The 9,598-nt window shown below is 44.7% G+C and overlaps 2 protein-coding genes across 2 annotated transcripts; both read left to right on the top strand.

Moving 5' to 3' along the window:
- Positions 1 to 516: 516 nt before the first annotated feature.
- Positions 517 to 3,654, top strand: LOC138912971 (uncharacterized). Its single transcript, XM_070215022.1, has one exon. The coding sequence runs from the start codon at positions 517 to 519 to the stop codon at positions 3,652 to 3,654; it is 3,138 nt and encodes a 1,045-aa protein (XP_070071123.1).
- Positions 3,655 to 4,551: 897 nt separating this feature from the next.
- LOC123002406 (uncharacterized) lies at positions 4,552 to 7,667 on the top strand. The gene is made up of 3 exons (XM_044392539.1): positions 4,552 to 4,659; positions 4,728 to 5,484; positions 7,345 to 7,667. The coding sequence occupies exons 1-3, from the start codon at positions 4,552 to 4,554 to the stop codon at positions 7,665 to 7,667; spliced, it is 1,188 nt and encodes a 395-aa protein (XP_044248474.1).
- Positions 7,668 to 9,598: the final 1,931 nt, after the last annotated feature.

Genomic DNA, 9,598 nt, shown 5'->3' with positions numbered 1-9,598 from the left:
ACCTCATTTTCACGCTCGCGAGAACCATCGCTAGAAAGGGCAGAAGCGAAATAAGAGAAGAAAGAAGACAAAGTTTTAAAGCGTGCTCCGCAACGCAATTTTGTATTACACATTGATTCGGAAGCTGAAATTTAAATAAAGTTAATTTTAAACACATAGTTTATTGCTATCCGCCTGTGTTTCGAATTAGTTGTGTGGGCTGCTGTAAAACCAATTCAGTTTCGCTCTCAACATTCTTAAAAACTTTGTGTAAAGAAAAAGAAGAAAAAACTTTGCATAAAGAATGCGCAATTAGCCATAACATTGCCACATACCGAAAAACTTTATTCTTAAAGGCTTGTGCGACGAATTTCCAATTAGCCATAACATTGTGAAATTGCGATCGCATCCCTTTCTTGAACGAAAGGTGAGAGAAAACGTAATACGTAAACGGAGCCAACAAACCGCAGAAATTACGCACACAACTACAATTCCGCCACACGCCGAGTTCACATAACCGTACAAAAGTGAACAGAGATGAGCGAAGAAGTGTGCAGAATATGCAAGAAAAAAGCGACAGGAACTGAGCAAAGCTGGGTCCAATGCGACAGTTGTGACAGTTGGTACCACTTTCGCTGCGCAGGTGTCGGCGAAGACGTTGAGAATAGCGACTGGAATTGCGATTTGTGCCTTGCTGGAGGCAGCGACGGAATCCCACTTGGAAGGACACTGCGATCACCGCTCCCAAATCAGTTCGACAACTCCATCTTATTATCCGTAAACCAGAATAAGATCGAGCAGCAAGTGAACTCGCTCATCGATATGGATAGTCCCGGCGAAGTACAGATTACCCCCGACAACAACTCTAACGTCAACAAAAACCAGCTAATGCTTGACATGTTAGAAGAAAAAAGAGCTTCCGAACAGAGATTTATAGAGGAGAAGTATAAAATTTTACTGCAAATGAACGAACTAGGCGGATCGACAGCCGGGCTAATTCAGGCGACCCCCGCATCACCCTCCACTTCCCAAATCGCCGCAAGACAAGCTAGACCCAAGGAGCTTCCTTCGTTCAGCGGGGATCCTGATGAGTGGCCGATGTTCATCAGTACATTCGAGCACAGCACTTCCGCAGCAGGATTCTCCAACGTTGAAAGCATGCTCCGTCTACAAAAGTGCCTAAAAGGCAGGGCACGCGAAATGGTAAAAGATAAGCTTCTACTTCCTAGCCTAGTTCCGGAAGTAATGAGCACGCTGAAAATGTTCTTCGGCAGACCTGAGCACATTCTGGAGAGGATGATCGACAAGGTGAGGAAGCTACCTCCGCCCAAAGAAAAATTGGAATCCATAATAGAGTACGCGCTCGCAGTGCGCAACATCTGCGCCACGATCGAAGCGCTTTTAAACAACCCAATGTTAGTCAAGGAGCTTGTAGACAAACTTCCAAGTAACCACAAATTAAATTGGGCGATGCACTCCCGCGACGAATCAGTCCCTCCCATTAAGGCCTTCAGCGACTTGCTTTACAAAATAGCGCAGGCGGCATCGACTGTCGTGACACCGTTTTCTCACAAGACTAGTTCTGTGAATACCCACAATAGTTGCGCAGCCAGTTCGAGCGAGGGATCTGCAGTTCAGCAACCGCCTAATCCAAAGTGCATTGCATGCAAATCCACAAATCATTGGGTAACACAATGCAAACAATTTAAATCCAGCGCCGTAGAGCAGAGATGGCAAGTCGCTAAAGCCGGAAAGGCATGCTTTCGATGCTTGAAGCTTCATCGAAACAATTGTCGACCAAAGGATTGCGGAGTAAACGGTTGTACCAGAAAGCATCACCCTCTACTCCACTCGGAAAATGTTCCCAATACAGCCAATGAAACGGGAAATCAAAGGCATGTAAGCACACACCAAGGCGATGTAGAAGGAAACCAGTTCTTCCGAATCGTACCCGTAACATTACATTATGCTGATCAAAAAATGGAAATCTTCGCTTTTTTGGACGAAGGATCATCTGTTACCCTAATAGACAAATCAATTTTTGACAAGCTCGGTATAAAAGGTTCACCGTCACCGATTTGTTTGCAGTGGACTGGAGAAACAACCCGGTTCGAAAATACTTCCGTGCGAGTATCAATCCAAATCTCAGGCGTAAGCTCAGAAAAACGTTACTGGCTCAACAACGTTCAGACTGTCCAAAACATTGCACTGCCAAAGCAAACCGTCGATATGGATGAGTTGCGCAGTAAGTACAGCTATCTAAAGGACCTGCCATTAGAGACCTACTCCACGCAGCCAATGTTATTAATTGGAACAAACAACTGGAAAATAGCCGTTCCTCGCAGGATCCGCGAAGGCAACTGTAACGACCCAATAGCGTCAAAGTGCATGTTGGGGTGGACCATCCAGGGATCGGCAAACTCAAACCGTCACGTATCTATGCACCACTGCGAATGCAACTGGCAAGAGCTTCATGATGAAGTGAAAGAGCAATTCAACCTCGAGTTAACTCCGCCTAAAAAACTCCTTTCAAGCGAGGACAAGCGAGCAGTCGAAATCCTAGAGCAGACTTGTCAGCACAAATGTGGAAAATATGAAGTTGGACTTCTTTGGCGGAATGATCTTCAAAAACTTCCCGAAAGTCGCATTACCGCTCTAAAGCGCCTACAATGCATGAGATACAGAATTCTGAGCGAACCGGATATGTTTACGAAAATCGACGACCTAATCAAAAATCTTCTTACAAAAGGATACGCCAAGCAACTGTCCGACGAGGAGGCGGAGAAAGAAGAAACTCGCACCTGGTACTTACCCATCTTTATAGCCTTAAATCCGAATAAGCCAGGAAAAATTAGGCTAGTCTGGGACGCGGCAGCAAAAACAAATGGAATATGCCTCAACGACCTTCTGTTAAGCGGACCGGACTGCTTAAACCCACTCATCGACGTTCTTCTAGCCTTCAGAGTCGGAAAAGTCGCCGTAAGCGGCGACATCGCCGAAATGTTCCACAGGATCAACATTCGCCATGAGGACATGCATTCCCAGCGCTTTCTTTGGTACGACGCCAACCGAAACAAGATAAACACTTACGTCATGCGTGCCATGACCTTTGGTATTAGTTGCGCGCCATTCATAGCCCACTACGTGCGCGACAAAAATGCTGAAGTCCACCAGCAGCAATTCCCTTTAGCCCTGGATGCGATTCAGCGTGCGCACTACGTCGACGACTTCATCGACAGTATGAGTGATGAACAGAAAACCATCGAAATATCCAGCCAAGTAAGAGAAGTCCTTCAGGTTCTCATGTCGATCTTCGACCCCTTGGGCCTACTGTCATGCCATACGATCGGATTAAAAATTCTTCTGCAGAAAATCTGGCGTGCAAATATCAGCTGGGACCAAGAGCTGCCAGAATCACTGTTGGATGACTGGAACCAATGGAAGCTGTTACTGCCTCAAGTGGCAACAATTAACATTCCGAGATGCTACTCCCCAAAGATGTCTGAAGAGACCCGAATCGAACTGCACACGTTCGTGGACGCTAGCGAGCATGCTTTCTCCGCTGCTTGCTACCTGCGAGTATCACAAAAAGACGAGGTGGACGTAATACTTGTGGCCGTGAAAAGCAAAGTGGCGCCACTAAAACCACTATCTATTCCGCGCATGGAGCTCTAAGCCGCCGTGATGGGCTCACGCTTAGCCAACAAAATCATCAACGTACGTAATCTTCGAGTCGACGATCTTATGTTCTGGTCGGATTCACGAACTGTTTTACAATGGCTGTCGATGGATCCTCGCAACTTTCAACAATTTGTGATGCACAGAATCGGCGAAATCCTAGAGACCACCCGAGCGGATCAATGGCGATGGGTCCCATCAAAACTCAACGTTGCAGACGCCGCAACTAAAGTTATCAAAAAACCTTGTGTGGACACATGGCTTTACGGACCCGAGTTTTTGAAAAGCAAACCCTGCAAGTGGCCAACAATTCCATCACGGGCAACGGAGATCGATACGACCGAACTACGCAGACACATCTTTACAACTCGTAATGCAAATAAAGTCTTACTCGACGTGGATTATTTCTCCGATTGGCGGCGCCTTTACAGAGCCGTCGCGAACATGTTTCTATATATTCAGCGACTACAGGCAAAGTGTCAAAGGACCTACATGCCGACAGCAGTGACCGAGTTTCACGTCAAAAAGGCACAGACCCTTCTATACAAAGAAGCACAGAGGCTCGAGTTCGCGGAAGAAATCAATTCATTGAAGTGCACAAAACCAATAAGCGCAAAAAGCAGATTGACTGGCTTGAACGCATATCTGGACGACAACGGAATCCTGCGCACTAAAGGTCGAGTGAACGCAGTCGGATATACTAAGGACGCGATAGTATTGCCCCCAGAGAGTCGAGTAACATTTTTATTGGTCCGGTTCTATCACGAAAAATATCATCACCTCGCTCACGAAACCGTGATAAACGATATAAAATCCAACTTTTATATTCTGCGCCTAAGAGTACTGCACAAATCCATAAGAAAAGCCTGCCAATTATGTAAAAATCGTAGCGCTATGCCACAGCCTCCACAAATGGCCGCTGTTCCAAAGGCTAGGTTGACAAGCTATGAAAAACCGTTCACGTGCACCGGCGTTGATTATTTTGGCCCTATCCTAGTCAACGTCGGAAGACGCAAAGAGAAGAGATGGGTTGCGCTGTTTACCTGCTTAACCCTCGAAATCGCTCACAGCCTCGATACAAGCTCCTGCGTGATGTGTTTCACCAATTCACCAATTCACTTCGTGGGACACCAAGAGAAATTTACTCAGATAATGGCACGAATTTCAAGGCCACGGAAAAGACATTGCGAGAGGAGCTGATCAAGATCGACTTTGACAAAATTGCAATCAAGTTCGACGGTATTAAATGGCTCTTTAACCCTCCAGGAGCCCCCCATATGGGCGGCGCTTGGGAAAGATTAGTCCGCACTACCAAAACGGTCCTAAAAAGCATCTGCCCGAATTACTCATTCAACGACGAAAGCCTGAGGTGTGCTCTGATGGAAGCACAGTTCATCATTAACTCGCGCCCGTTAACTTTCGTCAGCCTGGACTCCGAGGACGACTCTGCGCTGACTCCAAACCACCTGCTGATGGGTTCATCAAACGGGTACAAGCCGATCAAGGAAGAGAACATGAATTTAAGACGTCATTGGAACGAGGTAAAACTCTTTGGAGATCGCTTTTGGCAACGCTGGGTGAGGGAGTTTACACCGGTGCTTACTAGACGCACTAAGTGGTTCGAAAAGTGTCCCCCTTTATCAGTTGGAAGCATAGTAATGATCGTCGACGAAAACTTGCCTAGGAATTTATGGCTTAAAGGACGAGTGACCAACACTGTTACCGCCAAGGACGGACAAGTTCGCCGAGCCACTTTTAAAACGCAGTATGGAGTTCTCGATCGACCAGCTACCAAGATTGCGGTTCTAGATGTCGGCTTAGAAGATGGTAACTGACCACCCTAGGGTCAATTACAGGAGGGGGAATGTTGCCGCCATAATTTAAGTTTAATTTTTATTTCAATTTGTTATATATAAGCACTCTATATACACCCCGAGGTATCGATATAATATGAAATGGTATCGATATGGACCTCATTTTCACGCTCGCGAGAACCATCGCTAGAAAGGGCAGAAGCGAAATAAGAGAAGAAAGAAGACAAAGTTTTAAAGCGTGCTCCGCAACGCAATTTTGTATTACACATTGATTCGGAAGCTGAAATTTAAATAAAGTTAATTTTAAACACATAGTTTATTGCTATCCGCCTGTGTTTCGAATTAGTTGTGTGGGCTGCTGTAAAACCAATTCAGTTTCGCTCTCAACAGTGGCAGTATTTGACGAGATCTGATCCAAGGAAGACGTGCTTGTGTGAAGTGCAGAACGACGCGACGACGGTCTCAATTATACTGACATTGTGACATCATTTAATCATTTAAATAAACACTTAAACTTATATTCTTTAATCTAATAAAAAAAAACCCACATATATAGATTTATCAAATTCTTAAAAAATGTTTGAAATAAATAAATTAAAGATTTAAAATTTGTAATGTTATTTTAACGTTATTTATTTTGTAATGTTATTGTAATTTATACAATCATTTTAGGCCGTTGCAAGGTGATAAATTTGTTATGCAAGATAAAAATATATCGAATAAATACAGTCCACTAATTTTGTATTGCAATTATGTTGAAATAAATTAATCTGCAATGTAATTATATCACATACACCTCATCTGGCCGGCCCTTACCAGAATGTTCAGACGAACACTGATAAACAAAGTATAAGATTTTATGAGCTCTGTGCATGACATGTGCCAATATGTAAATCTATCTAGAGCCATAAACTATGATCTGTAATTGAAAACCCTACAAGGAAGCGGTGTTAGCACTTGTAATCTGTAAGTGCAGATTACTTGAGCCTAGCCGAAAATAATCACTTGAGATGTTTCTCACACTGCACCAAGGGTTCCTGTGCGGGGGTTAAATGATAACTCTGCCGCTCAGGCAGACTCGGCCTCTGCGTAGGTCACAGATAAGAACAGAATAAGAATTTCATGTTAGTTTCCTAAGCAGTTTTAATACAGAACTCAACTGAAAAGGTTGTTTTTTTTAATTCATCCCTTTCACCGCCTCTTCCACATGCTCATTCTACTCCATCTGGATCTTCAGACAACTTATCAATGCAGTCGCACGCTGCATTGGCTGTGGCATCCCCTGGTAATATTCCACCGGAACAAAACCTCGCCACTCCTGGTTTGCAGCTGGTTACTGGCGACTCAGTCTCTGCATCAAGGGCAGTTTGCGCTATGAATGATCTACCTGGCCCAAGACAGTTCCAAGTCGAACAGACCAGATAAAAAGCGTGGGGACTCCTGTGGTCTTGGGCATCCCTCTAAGTGGGGTCATTAAAAAATCTTTATTTGTATTCAGACTCAACCCAGAGGCCACGGCTGAGGATGTGAGAATCTTCCTTTGCTAAAAACTTCTTGCTCCAGATAACGCTATTTCTGTCTACTGTGAGGAGTTGAATAACTCCTCACAAATAGCAGCAACAAGAATAACGGATCGCCGTCCGCATACCAGTCACGGCCAATTAGCGTAGTAGCGGCGCGGCGAAAAGAGAGTGGAGACTTCAAGGTGGAGAGAGAGAACTCTGATGGAGAGAGTTTGGAGAGTGAGAGTCGGGAGGAAAAGGGTGCAGAGAGAGAGAGTGGAGACTTCTCTGGCAGAGCGAGAGTGCCGGGTGCAAAAGAAATTAACGGAACAGGCACCGGACTTTGGTCTCTGCCGTGGACTTTGGGCTAGGAGGTCAACTGCCCCATCTCGGCAACCAAGCGGCACACAGGCGTGCACCATTGAAAGCAGCGGGACGACGGCAACAAGCAGAACAACAACTAAAGGCCGTGGGCGATGTGCAAACGAGTCAATCAGGAACCTTGGACTTTGGACCTGCATTGGAGAGTTGCCGCGGGCAGAGCGCAGAAGGAAATAACAGACCTGCGCCGGACTTTGGACTCTGCTGTGGTCGTTGGACAAGGGCCACATCTCCGCAGCGGAGCGACGCACAGGCGTGCCACATGCACCATCGGAATCAGCGGGATGGCAGCAACACGCAGAACCATGCGTGATGAACAAGTGGGTCAAACGGGAACCGCGGACTTTGGACCCGGAGTGGAGAGATGCTGCGGACAGAACGCAAAGGGGAAATAACGGTACCCGGAGGCCCTAAATAAAGCCGCCGGGCGATGGCAACTTGATCAGTCGATCACGAGGAATCAAATCGTCAAGATCAGTCAAGATATCAAAGTGAAAAAGTCGGTCAATCAGTGCCAAATAATCTACAAGTGAAAAACACAAGTCAAGTCATCGGAAGCAGCGCCGTGGGAGCCTACAAGGAGCAAGATCGCTACGTCGAGACGTTCGCTGACGTCCAGAGGGCTTCACACGGCTAAGTCAAGGCGAACTGTTCCTACTCCTGTACGGCTAAAGCCTCGCAATACGCCTGGCGTGTCCCTCTGAGTCTAGAAGTGAAGTCCTGTGACAAGAGTTCGTGAACTCGGGGCGAGAACCGTCTAAAAGCTCTACTGAATCCTCATCATCGAACATATCTAATCTTTTTGCAAAATTTTTTTAGTCAACCAGTCAACAAATATCGTTTTCTCCGGGTCCTGATAAGATACCAAGCTGTGTCCTTAGAAACTGTGCCGAAACTTTGTCATGGCCAATCACATTATTCAACCAATCTCTGTTTCTTTCTGAATTCCCGAGAATTTGGAGTGAATCTTTCATCATTCCTCTGCATAAAAAAGGCTCAAAATCCGATGTTGAAAACTATCGCTAAACTCTCCGCTATACCAAAGCTTTTCGAACAGTTGGTCACCTGCCAACTTCAACATATGTGTACCTCCATAATCTCTCCAGCTCCGCATGGTTTTGTTAAGCAGAGGTCAACTACTACAAATCTCTCCGAATTCTCTTGTCTTATTCATCGAAGTTTCCTTAATAAATGCCAAACTAATGTTATTTTTACAGATTTCAGAAAGGCATTTGATTCAGTAAGCCATAGCCTTCTCCTTCACAAACTGTCTCTTTTATGATTTCCACCAATTTTACTAAACTGGATTTTGGCATATCTCTCGAATATAACTCAACGCGTTCTCTTTAAAAATCAATTTTCTTCTGTTGTAAATGTTTTTTCTGGTGTCCCACAAGGCAGTCACTTAGGTCCACTACTTTTTGTACTCTTTATAAACGATCTTCCAAACGTCATATCTTTTGCCACTACTTTAATGTATGCTGATGACGTAAAAATTTGCCTATCATACTCCAACCAAATCTCCCACCATCGCCTTCAATTGGATCTAAATGAATTACAGTCTTGGTGCTTCATTAACTTGTTACACTTTAACCACGCAAAATGCAAGTCGATGTCCTTTTATCGAACTAACTATCTCGGGAATTGTATTTTGGAACGTACTTCCAAAGTAAATGATCTAGGTGTTTTATTTGACAGCAAAATAAAGCTAGGGGGGCTTTAGCCTTCATAAAACGTTGGGGCAAGGAGATCGACGGTCCATACACAACAAAAACTTTGTATGTTTGTATGGAACCCATAATATAATGAACAACAAAAATTAATTGAGTTAGTTCAAAAACAGTTTATATTATTCGCTTTGCGTCAGCTGAACTGGGATCCGACTAGACACTTGCCCCCCTATGAATCGAGATTAAAACAAGAAAGAGCGCTATAGTCGGGTTGGTGTCCCAACTATCTAATACCCTTCACTCGGCTAAAGGGAGTGCGAGGGAGATGGATATATAACCTTTTTTTGATTGCGCATAACTTTTTAATTAATGATCCGATTTGAAAAATGTCTTCTACATTTCGATAGGTATAAATATACACAGCAACTTCCCGGAAATCTTTAAAGGTGTGGGCACCAGACGATTGTGGGCGATTGTGTGCGTTAGAGGGTGCGTGGCCCTCGCCTGAAATAAACGTAGGAAGCCCAAGAATATGTGTGGAAAATCTCAACCTTCTAGCTTTTGTAGTTTCCGA

This window comes from Drosophila takahashii, chromosome 3L, assembly GCF_030179915.1.
Source record: "Drosophila takahashii strain IR98-3 E-12201 chromosome 3L, DtakHiC1v2, whole genome shotgun sequence".
NCBI classification, from domain to species: domain Eukaryota; kingdom Metazoa; phylum Arthropoda; class Insecta; order Diptera; family Drosophilidae; genus Drosophila; species Drosophila takahashii.
This window is presented reverse-complemented; position numbering and strand designations above follow the sequence as displayed.